The sequence below is a fragment of the Ailuropoda melanoleuca genome, chromosome 9 (assembly GCF_002007445.2).
Source record: "Ailuropoda melanoleuca isolate Jingjing chromosome 9, ASM200744v2, whole genome shotgun sequence".
Lineage (NCBI taxonomy): Eukaryota > Metazoa > Chordata > Mammalia > Carnivora > Ursidae > Ailuropoda > Ailuropoda melanoleuca.
In genome coordinates, this window is record NC_048226.1 from 78,888,362 (window position 1) to 78,910,739 (window position 22,378).

At 32.7% G+C, this 22,378-nt stretch overlaps 1 protein-coding gene across 1 annotated transcript in view; it reads right to left on the reverse strand.

The window, feature by feature from the left end:
- The window catches only part of CSMD3 (CUB and Sushi multiple domains 3), a 1,149,842-nt gene that overhangs the window by 834,533 nt on the left and 292,931 nt on the right, over positions 1-22,378 (reverse strand). The window contains 1 exon segment of the mRNA XM_034668518.1: positions 15,140-15,334. Coding sequence (XP_034524409.1) covers positions 15,140-15,334 — 195 coding nt within the window.

The window sequence follows — 22,378 nt, forward strand, 5'->3', positions numbered from 1 at the left end:
TGTCTCCAGAAAGAAAGGCTGACATTACTGATTCAACAATGAGCAGAGGGGCAGGAACAAGAGACAGAAATATTTGTGAACCACATGTATGATAAGGTTGTTCCTCTATTAAATGATGCAAGAGATGAAATGATGAAAGAGAACATAAAGTTGAATTCCATCACTTGAGTTGACTCTGAGCCCACAGTTTTCAAAAGTCGAAGAGCCTATCCCTAAGCTTAAGGGTCTTTATAACCATCCACTTTGGATACAGCATATATTATTATGATCAGAAAACATGCTGGTTATAAATATGTGCATATATAAAATATATGTATATGTATTGGGGTGCCTGGGTGGCTCAGTTGGTTAAGCCTCCTGACTTGTGATTTTGGCTCAGGTCATGATCTTATGGGTCGTGGGATCCAGCCCCCCACTGGGCTCTGTGCTCAGTGTGGAGTCTGCTGGGATTCCCCCGCTTCCTCTCCTTCTGCCCCTCCCCCCCACACTCTCTCTAAAATAAATATATCTTTAAAATATATATGTATATGTATGAAATTTTTAATGGGAACACTTGATAAAAAAATTAATAACAGGTAAAATATTTCTGGAATTTGGAGTAATATCTTTCTCACCACATTTAGGAAAGCAAAGAGTAATGGAAGAAAATAAAGATGGTGTCAGATGATCTCTTAAAATGTGCAAGATTTTCTAAACAGTTTTCTTATTATTTGTCTTTGAGATCATTTAGCCTGGTAGCCAATATCAATGGTTCTTCTTTGCTAAGAAAAGGGGGAGCCCTGGTTAGGAACTCCAGATATAATACCTGTTCCTTAAAACTATATGGTACCTATTATGAATGTTTACAAATACTCTCTTTCTTCCAGCTTTGTGGTGGCTTGTATTTCTCTACCACTTTTGAAATATTTATAATCATGGTACTTGTTTGGGCCAATAAAATAAAAATAGATGTACTCTGTGGCATCTGACCAAAATGTTAAGAAATAGTACCTGGTTGTATTTTTTTTTTCTGCCATAGCAGTCATGGGAAAAGATCCTGAAATATGGCCTCTATAACCCTGAGTTAGCTAGTGACTATGGCAAGTAGAGCTCACCCATCACTTGTACTCAATAGGTAGACTGAGAAAAACTTTAACCTTCATTTTATGAAGATACTGAAAGTGTAGGATTATTGGTTATTGCCATGTGACATAGCCTGTTCTGATACAATCCATATGAGTCAAATTTTATATATTAAATAAGATGAAAAAACTCCCATGATTCCTCAGTAATTCTCAAGCCTTTACTTCTTTTCCTAAACTACAGTCACTTGATCTCAAACATCCCCAAAGAAGTCCATTATAATATCTCTATTGAGCTGAATAATCCATGAGGGTAGAAGGGGTTAAACTAAATTTAATTAAGAAAAGTCACTGAAACAGACAGAGGTTCTCATTAAATGATTAAACTACTCCTCACTAATAATTTGTTCCTACAAAATAACAGAAAATACATTTAAAGGTCACTTGATTGACACTGGGGGATATAAACTGATCACATGATTTTTCAAATGATGGAAAACAATGAAAGTGCCCTCTTCCCACCATTCCTGCTAGCTGCTATGTCAAAACATTACAGAATGAAAACTTCACCTCCTATCAGCTAATCAAAACACTAGTGCTCAGCAAAGACAACACTAAAAAAGCCACATATTAGAGAATGGAGAAATGATGGTCATCAACACATTTGTAAATAATTATAAGTGAAAGTGATATCATGATTTTTCTGAAAACACAAATTGATAGAATATTCTTTAAAGTTATAGAGGCAAATACTTTATTTTTTTTAAATTATGCTCAGTTAGCCAACATACAGTACATCATAAGTTTTTGTTGTAGTGTTCAATGACTCATTAGTTGCATATAATACCCAGTGCTCATCCCAACACATGCCCTCCTTAATACCCCATTTTGAATTGTTCACCCATGTTATTTGTTTGTTTGTTTGTTTGTTTTTTAAAGATTTTATTCATTTATTTGACAGAGATAGAGACAGCTAGCGAGAGAGGGAACACAAACAGGGGGAGTGGGAGAGTAAGAAGCAGGCTCAAAGCAGAGGAGCCTGATGTGGGGCTCGAACCCATAACGCGGGATCACGCCCTGAGCCGAAGGCAGACGCTTAACCGCTGTGCCACCCAGGCGCCCCCACCCATGTTATTTGATAACAAGTTTTACTGGGAAATAACTTGAAAAACAGAAATCTGTAATAACATGAGATATAATCGTACTCAATTTTTTTCTATGATCATCCAGAATAGACTCATGAAGGTTGTTTAACATATCCTTCAATAATAAATTGCTCATTGATCCATTTTAGATCATTTCCATTGATTCAGCCAGAAGAGTGCAAGTGATGGTGATATATTTTTAATGTTGAATCCAATAAACATGAATAGCTAAAGTACACAAGGTTTTCAGTCATATAGCAATATTTGAAGTGTTTTTACATTTTCTCCTTCCTATTTTTTCTTTATTCCTTTTCCATCTTTAGTTGCATCTCAAACACCTGCCCCATATGTGGATTATATGAGTAGTTTAGGAAGAATTCTAAATTTTGATAGTTGATGGAAGAATGTCATCGCATTGAATGAAACTAACTTTCCCTGGACTTTGTGTATCAATAGCATACGGAAACTTGTAATATCCACTTTGTTAATATAACATTAACTTTAGTTAAACTTTAGAAGGATTCAGGAAAACAAATTATTCCCATATAACTGAACACTTTCCCTTTGAGATTACTGGGGATTGCTAAGGAAAGAAATCAAATAAATGTCCGCATGAAATAATCTACCCCCACATACCACATAATATCCTTTAGTCTCTGACCTAGAAACCCTTTATCTTTAAATAAAACATCTGCAATATGATTTAAAAATAATATGGTCTGTTCAGACCACAGATGTTGAATTAAAACAGACCATATACTGAAGACGCTAAAACTTGTGGGAAAGGAAAGATAATATCCAAAAAAAATAAAAATGGCCTTTTTGATAAAATGCCCCCTATCTAACTAAATGTTTACTAGTTAATAAGCTAGATATCAATAGCAACTCAATGTTTTTGTTGTTGTTGTTGCTAATGGAAATTTTAGCCTATTCTCTAAGCATTTACAGATGCCCCAGGGGATGAATCCTGATTTGTCTATGTCAGTGAAGGTGGATTCACTCACCATTCACAAGTGATCAGGATAGTCCTCCTTTCAATAACCAGAGTATTGTGCATAGAAACAATTAACTGTCACTGGAAAGTTACACAGGTTCTAGAATCTTACCAAGATGCTACAGAAAATGGTTCTAGTTTACTAGATTTTAATCATTATACCAGTGTGAACTTTGGCAAGTTTTTTAACTTCCACTTGCCTCAGTGGATACTTGAAATGAGATATTCATGACCAATTAGTATGTTTTTATAAAGGTAAAATGAGATAATCCATATACTATAATGCCTAGATATAGTTTTAGAACATGATAAGGAATTAATAAATATTAGTTGTGTTATTACTGTTGAGATGGTGGCATAGGCTGAACGTATGTGTCTCGCAAAAATTCATATGTGGAAACATACCAGTGCCTTAAATCTTAGACTTCCCAGCTACCAGAACTGTGAGAAATAAATTTATGTTGTTTATAAGCCACTCAGTCTGTGGTATTTTGTTGCAGCAACCTAAACAAGACAAATGTGAGATAGAAACTTCTCTCAATTATCTTCCACTTCTGTGCAAATGTTTTTGTGTGTGCAAAATGGAGGACACAAACCTTCTGCCCATTGCTAATGGTCTCTCACTTATGATGGGTAATTTTACATGAACAGCAGTTGCTATCTTTTAAAAAAAAAAAATGCCTGACATCACACTTTCAAATATACTTAATGGCTTACACCTGCCTAGAGGATAAGTTTCAAGCTCTTTAGACTTCAAAATGCTCCAAAAGATGATTTCGACCAATGTTTTCAGTTGAAATTGTAATCTCTCCTCCCTTCTACATCTGTCTCCACTAGTCAAAGTCAATTCATTTTTAGTCTCCCCAAGTGATGTGTTACATCACCGTAGCTACAAACATGCACATGACTATGCACATTATATATGACTAAATACATTTGCTCCCTAGCCCTGGAAAGTGCTTTCTCTATTTTTACCCATTGAAACAGCTTGAAAGCTTAAAAAAAGTATTTGGTAAAGAACAAAGAAACAAGGAAAGACTATTATTAATAAATGTTTAGTTGAAATGAGTAGAGGAATAAGGCAGTATCTTAACACAGTAGATTGTTATAAAATTAAGACTCTTTGTGTGGTTAGTTAGACTTAATTTAATGAAAAATGTTAAGCAATTACATTGGCTAAAATTAAATAAAAAGTGGAAAGAAAAAGTTTTATAATCAAGACAGTGGGGAAGAGAGTATAGTACAGAGGTTAAGAAAATGGTATTTGAGCCAAGTTGCTTGAATTCAAATCCTAGCTCTGCCTTTTACTAGCTATGCAATCTTGAGAAATTTTCTTAACCACATTGTGCTTTAGTTTCCCTATCTATATAATGGAGATTCGGATAGTAATCATTCTGTAAAGCATAAGTATGAAGACTAAATGGGTTATTACAGGTAGATTTCAAAACTATCTCTGACCCAAAGAAAGTATTCATTAATTATTATGAGACAAAAAGGAAATAATACAATATATTATCATATTATCACTTATTTTTCAAGTCTCCATCAAGATTAATTTTTCACCAAGACAAGTCCTCAATTGCCGCTACATATTATTTGTACCTTTCTTGGGAGATGCGGTAGAAGGGGCTATCTATACTATACTACGTAGTTATTTATGTGTACATCCTAGACATTATAAGATCTCTAAAATTCGTAACTGTTGTGTACCCTTTTTCTATCACTGTGAATCAATAGGCATTTGTTAAGTGAATTTAAATACAAAGATGTTATCTCACCTTTAATAGGAAAATATGTTGCTATAATTTTCATGTCTTATTATTAACATTGCAACCATCAAATTAGGTGTTTGAATGAAATTTAGGGACATAGCAATGACATGCCCAGTATTTTTATTGAGGCATGATACTTTGTAATGTGATAATATTCTAAATATGCAATTAAATTAACAATGACCTCATTACCATTGTTTAGAATCAGCATTTCATTTTTTTCCTTTTATTTTTTTATTTTTTAATTTTTATTATATTATGTTAGTCACCGTACAGTACATCCCTGGTTTCTGATGTAAAGTTCAATGATTCATTAGTTGCGCATAACACCCAGTGCACCATGCAATACGTGCCCTCCTTACTACCCATCACCAGCCTATCCCATTCCCCCACCCCCCCCTCTGAAGCCCTCAGTTTGTTTCTCAGCATTTTAAATTGTAGATACAAAAATTCAGCACCAAGAGTCATTCTAGAAAAGGTTATGAGATTGCAATCATACATTTTCAGAAATTCTGGAATAACTTATACAGTATTTACAAATAAGTACTTACAAATTAATACTAAGCATGAAGTCTTTAAAGGCTATATCGTATTGAATTTTCTGTGTAAAAGGTGTAAATACAAAAACCAAATTATTCTGGAAATTAAGCACCTATTCAAAGAAAAAAATTTTTTTTAAATTAACATCATATTAATGCAGAAACATTGTCCTTTTGGCTCTGTTCTCAGTGGCCAAATTCCAAATTTATAAAGTAACAAAGAGATTCAAATTTTAAAAATAAGAAAAAAATTCAGTTAGAACTAAATCTATAGATTTATAGATCACTCTTATTGGGCAGTGATGTCAGGCATGTGTGTTTTGATTCTAGGAATATGGTCCTTGATCTTTTCCATAGCAAAGACTCATTTTATATCAGAAAAAAATCTGATGCAACCCTGGAAAGTTCTTTCTCTGAGTTCAAATTTACAGATATCATAAAGGACATGGATCATTAAATTATTTTTTCCTTATGATGTACTGCGTAAGAAGTTTCTTACTCTACTTTGAAAGTTAGGTTTTCCATCACAAATTGTTTTTACTTTGTGAGACTATGAAGTAATCATGTTTTCCCAATTTGTTTAGGTTCCCAGATAGATTAAAATCAAACTTAATGCTGATTCTAACAAATATGTAAGAATACAGAACATGATCTTTGTAAATTAACCTTGCTCCTGGTTTCATCTCATTCCTCTAAAATTTTCTCTTAACATAGCTATCCTTGTTTGCATTTAATTTGTCTGCTATGTGTATCATGTTTTTAATGCTGCATTGTTTTTTTTAATTAGTTAAAAATTAAATACAAGTTTAAATAAATGATCTTAATATTTTAACTTAGTTTGAATGTTGTGATAACCCCAAAAACAAGGATCAGTAAATAAGAGAAAATTGCATTGGTCAAGACAAAAGGAATTAGTGACATAAATATGAGAACAAAAATAATAGACAAAACACTTATTTTTTTTCAAGACTCCCTAAAAATTTAAGATACTCAATGCCAGTTTTACATACTTAAGACTTTTATAGTAAAAATAAAATTATTTCTGTTCTGTGGGGTCAGATTTATATTTGGGAAAAGCCGAAGGAAAGTGACTATAGAAAGATTTTAGAATTCACGCACATTAAAACAATAGACCAAAAAAGTAGAGTTTTTGAAGGCATTCAAGTTTCAGAATTTCATTTTGTTCTCCGCTAGTAACTATATGTAAGATCTTTCATCATTGAATGGCTCAACCAGACATACCCTAAACATAAATTACTAAGCGAGTGACTGATAAAACTGTAACAGGGGACATAGAGCTTAAGACCAAAAATGTGTAAAGTGTCCTTCCAGAATAACTTTATAAAAACTCTTACTACTGGGCTTTCTTAGCTCAAAAAAACAGAGAATTTTCATATCAAGCTAATCTACTAAAATATGTCCTGTGGCATTATTCAATGTCTTTGATGGGCTTCCATTCCCTTTCCTCCTTTATCCAAAATTATTTTGCCTTAAATTTTGACTTGAGGTAGCTTAGAGTAACAGAATGCCAAATGGCCATCACTGTGGTTCACTGAGCTTAAATCCTAGTATGACATTACAGGTTCTTACGCACGGAACAGTCTATTTCACCACAGGAAATTCTGAAGCTGTCAACATATTTTTGGCTAAGCACACTCCATCATTTTTTCTTTAAGTTATGAGCCCATATAATCATATGAACGCTTTGCAGACACCAAGATAATATAATTTTCTATCTTTCTACATGTTTTGAAATGTAGATAAGTGTTGGAAATGAGTACTGCTTAATGCTTTTAAAGTCCTGTTTTTATTTTGGGAGCAAAAAAAATGGAACTATTTGACGTAGCTTCTTCAAAAATATACACTTTCCTCAAATAATTAAGATGTTTCACTTAGAATATTTTAAATTGTTGTTTGTCAAAACAAGTCGACAAAAACTCCAAGTAAACAAAACTTCCATGGAAGTGTATGGCTCAAAATTCTACCAAACAGGCATAAACATCTGAAGACTCAGTCACATAAAAGGAAATTCACTTTTTCCTTTGATTGTCAAAATACACATTGTTGGCATTTTTCTAAGAATCGTACAGAAAGAGAAAGAAATGGAAATCATTCCATTAAAGAAAAAGAACCAAACTACTGCAAATTAACAATATATTATCATAACCTCTAATACAAAAAAAAAATACAGTTCTTTGTTGGCAAAGAACATGAATTTGTTTATAATAAGAATGGCAGATGAAGAAACAAAAAACTTGGACAACTGAGTAAAGCCACAAAAATGTTTGAATTATCTTATAGAGGGTGGAAAGGGGGGGGCATAGCCTCCTGAATGGAGAAAGACACAACATGCTAATACCATATGGGGAAAATAATATGTGAGTTGAATGTTAAAGTAACAGCTTACTATTAGTTGCAGTAGCAGGGAACAGGACAATTACATTCTTACCGAATACAAGATCCTGATTTTCTTCTCTAAATATCAGAAACACTTGGAAAGCCAGCACCTATTGCTTACACAAGAATGCCGTTCTATCTTTTCCAGGTCACCAAATAGATCATCTTACAAATAAAAGATCCCATATCCAATAGATTATGAGTTTCACGAGTCCTGGGCTGTTTCATCCATCACTGCACTTAGCATTGTGGCCTGTGAATAATGACTTCTTAATATATATCAGGTTAGTTATTGAATATATATCAAATGTGAGAACTTCTAGAAATGAATGCCTCAGAAATGCTGTTGCCCTTGAGAAACATTTTCATCACTGATGTATATTACTTGCTGATCCCAACCTAATTTTCTAGGTTAATGTGGGGCTTAAAATTCCCCTTAACCACTGCAACTCTGGTAAAAATTAATTCCACTGCCTATATGGTCCAAGACATATCCATTCTCTAATGTTATTGGTTTTCAAATACCTGTTTTGATAATGATAGAAATTAATTGCTACTTATTGATTATTACAGATTAGGCATGCTATATACATTCCCTAATATGATCCTCATCATAATACTATAAAGTAGTGAGGACTTCCCCTATTATACATATGGGAAAACTAAGATCTGAAAAACTAAATAAGTAGATAAAGTTTCTATACCTTCTCAGTAGCAGAGATGTAAAGCAAGCAAGGCTTTTATTATATTAGTCCAGAATCCACTCTTCACAGAAATTTTTACTGTTATCTTGAAAAGTATTCTCCATTATATCAGAGCTGTAGGTACATGTTTAACTGTCAACAGGTATTTTTAAATATATTGAATACATATATAACACAAGTGATAGCTATTATGTCTACAATATTTTTTAAATTACATTTTTTAGTATTTGAAACAACTTGCAAGTTTTTAGTAACTTTTATGTGCTAGACATTGCACAAATATTTTTAAATATTATGTCGTTTAAGCTAATCTCTAACATTCACAGTTTCCTAAGATAGGTAAAAATATTTTCAATTTCTGACATAAGAAACAACACACTCAGGTAGTACATAGCAGGACGGCAAATCAGCTCGCAGATCTTATGCCCTCAAAGACAAATCGTGTGTCCTTTGCTCCATCATACTAGTATTTTAATCAGGACATTTTCAGCATTTTATCACACAAATGGACTTTTCAGGACAAGATTAGAGTACATGAGAGGGCGACTGAGTGCTGGCCTGATCAGCTGATGCAAAAGCCTACATTTTCCAGGGAGAGATGAAGTAGCAAGTGACCTGGACTCTTGCAAGTTTTTCCTTGTGGCTTGGCAGTCTTTGAGGTAATAGTATAAGCCCATTACCACGTAATACATGCGTAACTTCCTTGTTTATTAAAAGGCATACTAAAAATATTTTCCTCATGACTGTCAAATATAGCAGTTCACACAAAGGGACCAGACCGCTTTAGGTGAAATGACAGGGCTAATAAAAGCAAGATGTGGTGCCCAAATAATGTTGCTCGGATAATAATGGCAAGTGTGGTGGAGAAACTAGGTCTGCTAAAATATTTTCTGAGACAATATTTTAAAATAACATCTTTGGAGGGGGCAACTGGTGGCTCAGTCAGTTAAGCAACTGACTCTTGATTCTGGCTTAGGTCATGACTTCAGCATCATGTGATACAGCCCCGCCTCAGGCTCTGCACTGGGCATGGAGCCTGCTTAAGATTCTCTCTCTCCTCCTGCCTCTGCCCCTCCACCCCCATTGCTCACGTGCTTGTGCTCTCTAAATCAATCAACCAATCATGAAATACAATACAATAACATCTTTGGAAATCAACTAAATTAAACCATAAAAGCCCCAATTTTCAAAAAGAATACTTAATGCATGGTGTGGCCCATGACATTTTGATATTCAACAGTGAATTTAATTTCTTTTTTTTCTTTTGCATAGAGCAATTTATCACTAACACTACTCTTTCTATGACTCAGGGAGTTACAATAAAACATTCTCTCCTTTGGGAATGGATTCAAGAAAAAAGAAGAGAATTTACTAGGTTTTCAAATGTTAAAAGGAGGACTAAAGATTTTAGCTTCAAAAGAAAAAAAATCTTAAAAAGTAATGTTATAGGGAATTAAAAAAAATATTGGACTCTGTTTTGATCTAGCACAGAAAATCTCGTATTAGAAAATATTTTCATTTTTCAATTTGTAGCTCAGTATTATGTTTAAGCACTATATAGAAATGAATAGAAGCATGACACTAAGTTATTTATGTATTTTGTTCTCAACTTAATAAATTATTTTCCAGTTTTCATATATAATTATTTTTGTACTTAGGTTTTATCAATAACCAGACCTATTATTAATGTAGCATCATATTTCTGAATATCATGTCTCAGCATTTACACATGCACAAGTGTGTAATCAGGGCAAATACATAGAATAAACGGCATTTTCTGTTTTCTAATACTGAGCAAGGGAACATATAAACACATTGAACATCCTTCCACTAGCCTCACAATATATCCTTTACAAGCATTACTTCTTATCAACACTCTCTACCAGTAGGTGTTTGGGGTTTTGTTTTTTGTTTGTTTGTTTTTGGCTGTTTGTTTTACTTTTAACTTTGATCTGAAATCACTATTTCTGTGGAAGGCTTTGGTATAATTCTCATGTAGAAACACCTGACTAAATCTTCCCTCCTCTACCCCCTTCTCCATTACCTCTAATTGTTCTTCCTAATTCCATGTTTGGGTAACACATTTTGATCCAGAATTATTGATGAAGGTTTCAAGTAGAAGAATAAAGTTATATTCTGACAAAACAAGCTGCTGCTCTTCTTTCCATCAACTGTTTTCTTTACCACATTGCCATGGAAGGCTTTCTTATTCCCAAGAATAAAACTTGGAAGATACTTCTCATTCCTCATTGCTGATGTAGCTAATGGCAATTTCTTTTGCTTTGTCAGAAGAGACAGTTCCCTCATCAGCCCTTTTGCTTATCTGTCCTGTAGAATATTTGGTTCAGGTCACATGACACCAATTGACTCTATGAAATCTACATCACTAACATAGAAGCCTTCCCCCAAAAGGATCTCACCTGTCAGATCAAAATAAACTTCGTCAGCATTTGACAACATCATATCCCTTCATTGATCATTGCTTTCCCTGAAACCCCTATGAATTCTAAGATCTTTACTTTGGGCTATAAATATAGTCAAATAAGAAAATAGAACACTTTTTTTAAATATAACACCTTTTAAATTTTTCTTTAATTAATCTAGAATTCATCTTAATACAACCTTAAATATTCTATGATTGATGACTTATATCTTAATAGGTTAATTATTCCATCAAATGATTTGACTTTTTGCAGACCAACGTTTAGGTTCATGTGTAACTTTTACAAACAGTTTTATTAGTTTGCCCTGGGGTGCATATATCAAAATGTCATTCTGAATATAGGATATCATTATGAATTTTAGAACGTTTAATTTAGGAATAGCATATCCATTTCACCTTGTCTGCCAACTGCTCTTAATTAGTAAGGAATGTTGGGAGCACTGAGTTGAGAAGGACTCTGGGGCCACATCTCAACTCACTGGGAATAAATGTCATAGAAATGTCTATCAAAGGAGGGAGTAAAGAAAAGGCACGTGGCCCAGGCATTTCCAATCCAGACCTACAGCATAGGAATTCACTTTCACTTTTTCTAGACTACTGCCTAGCACCAGGCAGTTGGTTGTCTTTTTCAAATACTAGCAGATAGTGTTGATAAAATACATCCTGCTTGTGAACAAACACAAAAATCTTTGCACCATACTCTCTAGGTTGACGTGGCATTCGTTTTTCTTAATTAAACTATCATTGTTAGGAAGCATCAAAAGAATTCTCTAAAAGCAAGGGTTTCATCAAGGAAGGACACTATGTAAACTCCAGGGAAAGCAATAAACAGATCATTACAGGGTTATCAGCCCCCTGCAAAGTTATAAATTAAAGAATCAGTATGCTATCAAGTGGCAAAGAGTAGAGGAGGGATGCCATGGTCTAAATAGTCTATCTTTTCTTTTTGACAACCACACAAAATCCAAATACTCTATTCCCCTATTCTCTAACTTTAAAAAAAAAATGCTTAATGGGAGATAAATCTAATTAGAAAATTAGATCATGTGCTCTATGAAGCCTGACTTCATAGACTCTACCTTTAGCCAGTGAATACTAGTAACACACCAGAAATACTCTTAAGGCTAGAAAGAAAATTATTGCCTCACTGAAAACGTTCTTGCTCTATATAGTTTTTATTTTTAGCCAGTCCTTTGTGAAATTTTCTCTTAAAGTGTTGTCCCTACCTGAACTTTCTTCCATTCAACTGAGAGAAATTAAGCTCGTCCTTATCAAGGTGTCTAACACACTCTACAGATACTGATATTACAGTAATTATCACACGTCCTTGTAATTATCTGATTACATAATGATCAGACCCACTAGAACTGCCTTCTTAAAGGCAAGACCTGTTTCTTAATCATCTTTGAATTTTCAGTACACAAAATAATGCTTTATACAGGATATAGCCCTAATAAATAGATGAGTGAATGAGTAAATTTATACTGGTATCACTGTTAAAGAGAAGAAAAGGTAAGCTTAGCATATTGAAGTTGAGCAGGCAGAATATCCAGAAATAGTGGATATCATATTTTTTTTGATAGATTAAAATCATAGAGGTTAAAATGGAAGTCAAAGCAAATAAGCCTGAAGAAATTCAGGGGTGAGAAGTAGAGTACATACTCTGGGAAAACAAAACTGCAGTAACAAGACAGAAGTTTGGTTTTAGGGTTAGACTTGGATATAAGATAATGGATATTATCCACCCACTTTTTGTTGACTGTAATTCTTTTCTTTAGGGAGGAGATGGGTAAGAAGTGCTAAGGAAAATTGGGTAGACAAAGCTAGCATAAGTAATAGTTTAGTAGGTATCTGGTACTTTACATATGCTAGAGTTATATTAACTCTAACAGCACTGATGTTAGTATTTCCATCTCTTCATCCTATTAGAGCTAAAAATAGTTTCCAAAATTAATATACTTTTTGCTCAAAGGCCCTAGTCATTAGGGGCACATCTGATATTTAGACTCAGATCTTCCTGGTTCCACAGGTTCTTATCTGAAGTGAGATGAAGAAGGAGCCCAAAAACAGGAATAATATTCAGGTAGTACTGGTAGTGCTCCACTGAAATCTCTTAAAAATGCTTCTTGGTTTTATGAACCTTAATAAGTCCTTTTGATTTCAGAAATTTTATGCTTTGAAAGAATGATTACAGTCTTTTGACTGTTTCAAATGTAAAACTCCATTTCTTTTCTTATAATAAAATACTTCTGAAGAGAAATGAAAATTATTTTGGTGAAGTGTCAAAAGGGTAACACAGCTTGGGCTCTGCAACAAACAGAATGGGTTCAAATCTAGCATCCCCACCACACCCCAAACTGAGAGAAATTTCTCCATGGGCTCTAACATTTCTTCACATCTTGTAAGCAGAGATTCCAACTGCCCTTCTGCTTTTCTTACTAAACTATCTTTTCAAAGATGTTTGTACAACAAATAGTTTCAGAGGACAGTGTCTTCCACCAGAGTAAAAGACAAGTTTGCCTATAAGCTTGAGGGGATAGAGATTGGGATGCCCTCCAGAGCAAAGGGCAAACACGATCATTTACCAAGGATTCCATTCCCCTAAGCTCATGGTTTTTCTCCTATAATACCACCTATGATGTGTGCAGGAACCTCATACTCTTCATATCATTCTATGAGAATCAGGGCTTAGAGAACTGCCACAAATGTTAATACTCCGGCTGCTGACACTTCTGTGAATAATAAATTCTCCTCTATTTCTGACCCAAAAGACTGGGATCTTCTATCATCACCCAAGAAACTGTGGCAGAGAAATTTAACTTGCAAGGAGAGTAAAATCTGACTCTTTATAGCTATTGACATTTACTGAATAAACTTCAGCAGTTATTCCAAAATTTTTGCACTTCAGTTTTGTAATGAAAATTTAAAAGTGACTATACTTATAAATTTCTTAGTACACTATAGCATCCAAATGGTGTTCTAAGTGTTCAAATAAATGGTAGCTAATAGTACTTAGAAATAGCAGCAGTCAAGGCAGCAGTATGAGTAGAAACCGCAGTAGCCTCAAAGGTAGCTAGCTAACACTGAAAGAATGCCAATATTGGCGTGGCAGGTATAGGTTTTCTTCCTTAATCTTCACAACAAATGGAATAGTTGTTGTTGTTGTTGTTGTTGTTCTTTTCTTTCTCACTGGTTAAGTGAGATAAAAGAATCTGAAAGAGTTGATATGATTTGCCAGAAGTCACTCCTGTGGTCGTTGTCAAAGCAGAAATAATTAGCTATGTCTGATTTTCAGGGGCTTTTCCTGCATGTACTTGCAGCCACATGTCCGAGAGGAAGCTACAAAGTAACTGAGATCAGTGCTTGGACATTCCTACCTCCCATTCATACAGGAAGCAAATGCCAAAAGATAAAAGAGACACAACTCATTTATCTCTCTCTTTGTTAGAAAAGTAAGCACACAGAAAACGATAAAGGTCTCTGAAATTTCCGTGGGCAAAATGTATCCATGAATTCAGCTTCCACTGAACATGTTCTATCTTTTAGGCACTGTACTTTGAAACTTTGTCCACATTAGAGTATTACTGCTTTCCCCATAATACAAATAATTTTATCAGTATCAATTAAATGAACTATATAGCATTCTCATTTCACAAATTCCCAAGCTAACTCTTCCACCAGATATCTTTAAAAGATTCACAGATTCAATCAATACTTCAAAATGTAAACAAAATTATGACTTTGACAATTAAATTTCTACACATCATAAACTTCATGTTTTTCTAATATAAATACAAAAATACATTTATGTACAATGCATAAATATGTATATAGAGATATATTGAACTGTTTCATTTCACAAGTAATGTCTTATTTTGACAAGCATTTTTTCTAAACTTATGTAGCATACATATACATAAACATACATACTTCTCTTAAGCTTTAAATTTTATAATAGGAATAAACACCAAGTGCCGAACACATTTTGCAAATATACTGTTGGATTACAACTCTCACTTTTAAAATGTTTTCATTGTGTCAAACAAATATTCAATCAGCATAAAAATAAATATTTTTGCTTTACCTCTGCAGATGGGAACAGGAAAATCCCATGAGGCTGTATTCACTGAATTGGCTATACAGGTGAGTTGAGGGTGGCCATCAAGAATATATCCAGTTACACAGCTGTAGCGGATCTTGTCCCCAACATCAAACCGTGTACCATATAATACACCTTTGGGTGGGACTCCTGGGTTTCCACAAGAGCTACTCTGCAATTCTATAAAGGGGGAAAAGGGAGAATTTACAGTTATTTTAATACATATTTTGATGTTTTAGATTTTAAAAAGTATATGTAGATACAGATCTCTCTTTTCCTTTCAGAAAGTGTCATAATAAAAGGAAATGGCTTCCATCTCAACACATATAACACAGAAGTATGGAAAAGGAACTAAATTTTACCAAAAAGCTTTTAGGTCTCATTCTTTGTATTAGAAAATTTTAAATATTTTATATTATTTAATCTTTCTAGCAATTTTAAAAATCATTACTTATTTTACAGATAATAAAGCTAAGATTAATAACACCATTTACATGACTTCTTCAAAGTTATATTCTACTAACATAGTAATAAGCAAATCAAGTTTCATTAATATGCTGTCATTACTATGATGCATCTGCTTAACTCTAAAGCATTTCTCTGAAAACATATGCATACATTTTGGGCAGAAACATTTTTTTTCCACTTAAATAAGAAAAACATAGTGCAGTACTGAAATGAAAATATTTCTGAAGTTGGAGAGACTGGGCTAGAATTCCCAATTTGTTTAACCTGAAAATATAATAATAAGAAGTGCATACAGTTGTGAAGATTTAAACAGATCAATATGTTAGGATATTGTATCTATCACCTTATTTTATTAGCTAATACAAAAATCATGCAAGTAGACAAATATAAGAGATGCTGGTGATGGGTAGTAAGGAGGGCACGTATTACATTGTGCACTGGGTGTTATACGCAACTAATGAATCATCGAACTTTACATCAAAAACCAGGGATGTACTGTATGGTGACTAACATAATATAATAAAAAAAATTATTATAAAAAATAAAATAATATTCATTTCAGAGAAAAATCCAATTTCACTGTAAATGAAAAGAAATGGAAAGAAAATATATAGAAATAGCAAAACCTACAGAACTTCATGAAGTTAAGAAAGAATTATTTTTCCCAATATTATTTTCTAAATTGAAAGATTTTCCCAATATTATTTTCTAAATTTTCTATTACCTTTATATTATTTCATACTATAAATAATTGTCAATACAAATACACACTAATGAATTACTGAGCTAAAAAGTATTGAAGTTTGAGTAGGCTATAGTTGATGGTATGATACAAATGTTAATTTCCTACTTTTGACAATTATGCTAATATTATGGGAAGCTGGATAAGAGTATAGGGGAACTCTGTACTATTTTCACAATTTAACTGAAAGTCTGAAATTATTGCAAAATAAAAAGCTAAAAAACCAATGCAACACAAACATGAAGTATGTTTCCATTTTGCCTTGATATTCAGCCAATTTATGTAGTTAGTAAGTTCCATGCAATGTTAATATTTAATATTAAGCCAAATACCGATAAGCCATTATAATATGGAAAATATCAATTTCAGAAAGTAAAAATACTAAAATAATATGTACAGGTAATTTTACAAAAGCTATGGCCATTTATAAATGAGAAGTGTATACAGAGCTGAAATTTTGTATTTTTAGCCATAATAGGTTTATAGTACTTTTGGGAGTGTTTCCTAAGTAAACATGATTTTTTCTGTATAAACTTTTCAAAGATAGTGAAAGAAAAAATCAGTCATAAATTTCAAATTAAGTCAGATTAATCACTGAAAAATGTATTGAGGATTTATAGAACTTGAGGTATATGTATTAGAAATAAAGCATTTACTTTTAGTTTAGGATAATTACTTTAGAATGTGAAACCTAAAACAGTAAAAAAAAACCCATGACTAATATTAATTACATATCAATGATTTCTATAAATAACAGGCAATTTCCTTTACCTTCCTCTGCATTCAAAGATATACCATAAACTAGCATCTGTAAAATATTGTAAATATCAGTAGACAAGTTAACGATCTCTAATATTTCACTTTACTATTTCTCCAAGGCATATTTATAAGTTCATTTTCAGCAAAATTTAAAACATATTTATTGTCTGTGAATTTTGAGTAATTATTTAAAAATACGTTTGAAATGTACAGTTTATTTTGAAATAGTTTTTTTTGGAAAATTCATTTCATTGAAAGATGAGATGTTTGCTGCAAGAGATGATGAGGTTAATAAGTTTTGATAAAATGAATGAGCATTCAATCCCTTGAATATAGTAATAACAAAGGAAATTCTTTTAATGAAACTACCACTTATGGCCTTAGAATCAATCCACTCATTTCCCTCTCACCTCCTAAAAAATAATTAAGGTCAGGACTTCAATTATCATAAAGTTATATATCTCGGAGAAAAAGCAGTTTCCAAATTATTTCACAGGAAGCAGTTAGGTGGAGAGATGAAGAGAAAGAGAGAAGAAAGCTCTAAATAGTTCTTATACTCAGATTTAACTTTGATTTAAATGAACAAATAAACATTACCCAGAACAAAGTACCTAAAACAAAAATGGAAAACACAGGAAGTGAGTCAATAAATGAATAACGGCACTGTTTGGAATCTTAATACATTACCTAATCTATTGCCTGCCTTATGGCTGAATTATTTCTAAGTCAGCAGACAGATAAGAAGTCAGCTATTTCAAAATAAAACTCAAAAAAGAAAATTCTAAAACATATCTGGTTCTCACCTTCAGGAAATTCCTACTTTGTATTGCCCTTGTTTTTTGACTTTCATAAATAACAACTTCCTGTCATTCTCTATAGACTGACTAATCCATGAAGACAGTTATGAAGTTGTTTCACATTCAGGTTTAAGAGATCCCAATTCTACAGCCTGTGTGCATGGATTCAATTTTTTGTCCTCTCCCAACCCTTTAATTTGGGACTTCTCCTTAAGCTATGTCCATTTTAACAACAAAGGATGTGTTATTAATTGAAAGAATTATATAACCCATCACCCAAAAATGCTATATTCTGATTCACTTTTTAGTCTTGATTTTCAAAAAAATAAATAGTGCTTCATATGTGAATTTTTAAAAGAATTTGTTAATTAATATGACAGTATAGAACTAGCTGTATTAGTTTAAGTTTTAGGCATTGTTTCTACCAGCTATCAAGAGTTTGAATTGTAGGGGAAAATGAAGTTCAGTAAAGCAGAATATAAACTAATCATTAATATACATGGTTTTTACAATAAGTGGTGATTTTGTTTATTATAAAATCATTCTTAAGGAAAATTGAGATTTAAACAATAAAGAATTTTCATGTTAATTCACCAAATGTATCTACAAAATAATAACACCCTGCTTATCACTTCACTGTTTTCCTGAAGTAAATAATTACATCTAAAAGGCAGAATTGCCAGACTCAGTTACCTTCTTTCATCAACAGATGACATAGATGGATTGGAAAGTTTAGGTCACTAAAATAAAACAATTATAGAACCAAACATAAAGCAAAGATTAAAATGGGATTGGAGTGTTCTGGATAGAGTACTTTAAAGTGATTGTCACGATACTGTTTGAGTAATGATCAATTTTTTAATGCAAAAATTGTATTGCAGCTTTATTTGAATTTATTCTTAGGATCTCTGCCATGAGATTGTGTTTGTGGATAAAACAGAAATACTCAAGGGTTCACCTGGGTGGCTCATGGCTCACTTTGTTAAGTGTCTGCCTTCAGCTGAGGTCATGATCCTGGGGTCCTGGGATCGAGCTCCACATCAGGCTCCCTGCTTCTCCTTCTGCCTCTGCCCCCTCTACCCATTTTTGCTCTCTCTCTGGCTTGCTCTCTCTAGTAAATAAAATCTTAAAAAAAAAGAAAACGGAAATACTCGAGTGAATACTTCAGTGAATTGAGAAAATTACTGGAAAACAAGTCTGAAGACTTTACACTCAAAAAATGTTTCTGAAGATGTCAGGGACCCTTTATATAAGTTTACTGCTCTGTCCAAATGATTGAGTCAAATTAAACTTCATCTGTTTTTTGCTAGAAATATATGTATTTTATTTATCCTCTCTTCTCAGACATATTGAAATTATCAGCAAACAATATGAAGGCATTTTGGCAACATAAACCATGCTAAAATGTGAGGGATAATTGATAAAGCAAAAAATTACTTAGGATCCAAGATAAATAAAAATCCAAATGGAGGTTGGAATTTATTGACACTCCTCTATATTAGTCGAAAGGAAATATAATTATAAATTACATAGTAACTAATTTATTAATCAGAAGCTCTTGAGGGTTATGGTTAACATTGGTGCTCTGTGATGTGTACCAGTTAAAGCAACACCACCTCCCTTGCTTTCTAAGAGTATACAATTGAAAAAGTTAATAAATAGCCTTAATTGTTGAGATCAGCTATGAATCATCCTCTTTTCTAGGCACTTAGGCATTCATATTCCTATTTATATCTCACAAATTACCCAATGCCATATATGATTTTCCTTGTTGTACAGAAAGAGAAACTGAGACTCAGAAAGATTAAGTAACTTTCCTAAGTTCACCCAACTAATAAATAGATTTGTAGCTCAAGACTAAATGTCTCTAACGTTAAAAAAAAAAAAAGCCTTTGATTATTTCACAATCGCATGTTGTTGTCCATGAAAAACAGATATTCATTTCACAAGTGTTTATTAAGCAGCTAATATGAACAGTACTCAGGGGATATAGTTTTGCAAATGACAAACACAGCCCTCCCCTCATGGAATTTATAAACTTGGTATTGACCAAGTCAATTAGCAAGTAATTGCATAGCATTAATTATAATATGACAAGTGGGATAAAGGAAATGTGCAAGCTATAATGAAAGTATATAACTGAGAAAACTGAGTCTTGATTAAGAGGAGGTCTGAAAATAATTTCCTCATAAAGTCAGGTTTAAACTGAGATCTGAAATAGGATAAGGAGGGAGCTGGATTTAAAAAAAAAGTTTCAAAATTTGAAATGTAAGAATCAAAATACTTTAAAAGTTATTAGATTTGGCAAGGTTTTATTGGTATGGTAGGATATAAACTGAACTGGAAAAAGTATTCCAAAAGGGTTGTCCAAAGACAGGTTCATGTAGTTAATACATAACCTATGCATAGGTTCGTGATTAGAAAAAGGAACTATCTCTGTCATTAAATGTTTTTTGAAGGAGATGCTATAAGCTCTAGAGAAGGGATTGATTCAGAGAGAATAACTGAAATCTATTCTAACTGTACATGTGAGTAGAGATTTTCATAAGTATTATATGTACTTTGTGAATTTACTAATTGAATAGTAATTCAATCTTGAAAATGATTAATTGGTAAATAGAACCATGAAAATTAATTATTAAAAAGATGAGAGGCAAGAATACTGTATGCATACTATTTGTACGTAAGGATATCAACTTTATAAGGCTGTTAATATGACTATATAAAACAATATATGGAAGTCATTTATATGCTGAGCAAGTACGTAATATATGGTTACGTATTATTATTAGCTCAACAAATTGCATGTTTATTTTTACTATAATCAATTTTGCATTTGAGACATCTAAAATAGGTGTGATTAAGTTATGATCTACTAGAGGTAGGGCCATATCTTCAATATATGCTAATTAACTACATAGATCATTCCTAATGTCTTAAAAATTAGTCAAAAAACAACAACTTAGTCAAAGGTAAAATTCAATTACTCCTCTCTAGGTCATAATTGAAATTCAAGGTATAATTCAATATAATTGAATTATATTTGTACAACCAAATTCACAAAGCTTCCTATGGCTGTCATTGATTAATTCTATCATCTATTAGTTGGAATCATATATGAAGCATTATGCCAGGCACAGTGATTATAAAAAGATATCTGATGTATTGCATCCTAATAAAGTCCAGATAAGTTAAAAAACAAAGTTTCAAATACTTTTGAAACAAATTTAAATCCTGAAAGTCAGTGTATATCAAGGACTATAAGAGAAGAGAGTTTTTTTATCACATTTTCCTTGGAGAAATTCAATAAAACTCTACTAAGCAATTAAAAAAAAAATGAGTGATTTATACCAATAAACACTTTACAATAACCTTGGCTTTTAAAAAATCCCCAATTTGTTAGGAGCACATGGATAATTGTGAAAGGCAAGATATTTAGGAAAATATCAAGAAGAAAACCTGACCTTGAAAATTGGCATGAAAATCAAATGAAAGGATAACGGATACCATGACTACAGAATTGCATAATTATTCAGTCAAATAGATGAAGCATGATCCTGCTGAGATCAATTAACAATGCTTTAAAACACTGTAAAATTATATCTACTAAGGGAAGTAAAATCAGGTTGTTTGTACTTCTTACAGAAAATTAATCTCAGGATTTTATTTCCCAGATGATTAAAAATAATTTAGGGGAACATAACATCAAGTTGAACCACCTAGTACCTCTCTCATCTTGAGACTTCAAAGCACTTAACCAACTAATACATTTTCCAACTTTTTTTAGCAGTACAAAATGTTCTTTTATTAAAGATACTAAACCATTTCATTCACATAGGATATAAATGGTGTCATTTGAGAATTCACTTGGAGACTGGATGAGCAAACATTATGTGAATATTTTGAATCAGCCATTGCATCTATCCTATTCCCATGGACTTTTACTTCAGTATATATGACTGAATGATTTTTTTTTTAATTTGCTTCCTCACTAGACAGTGAGCATCTTGAGAATAAGGACTCTAATTCATCTTTATGTATAAAGAATTTAGCACATTTTGTGGTATGCTGTTGACAAGCAAGAAAGGATTGCTCAGTTAATTATTTCCTCTAATAGAAAAATATAAAATATGATCATCACACAGAGTTTGTAGGAGTAAATGTTTAGAGACAAAAAATAGAGTGGAACCAGTAGACTAGAAGAGAGCTGTTGGCACATTATGAACTAACCTTGGGTCATAAGAAGCATTAGGCCATAATGGCTGCATATGTGATTTTATAGATCAAATTACATAATTGTACCATTTAAATCTGGGTTTTTTTAATGAAAGATTAATTAACTTCTATAAATCAGTTCTTAAGCATGAACATGGTTCCTAAGCTGCTGGTCATGCCACAGTTCTCACGGGGATGTTGGAAATGGAGCAAACAGTAGGCCATATTTGCCATTGTAAAAGT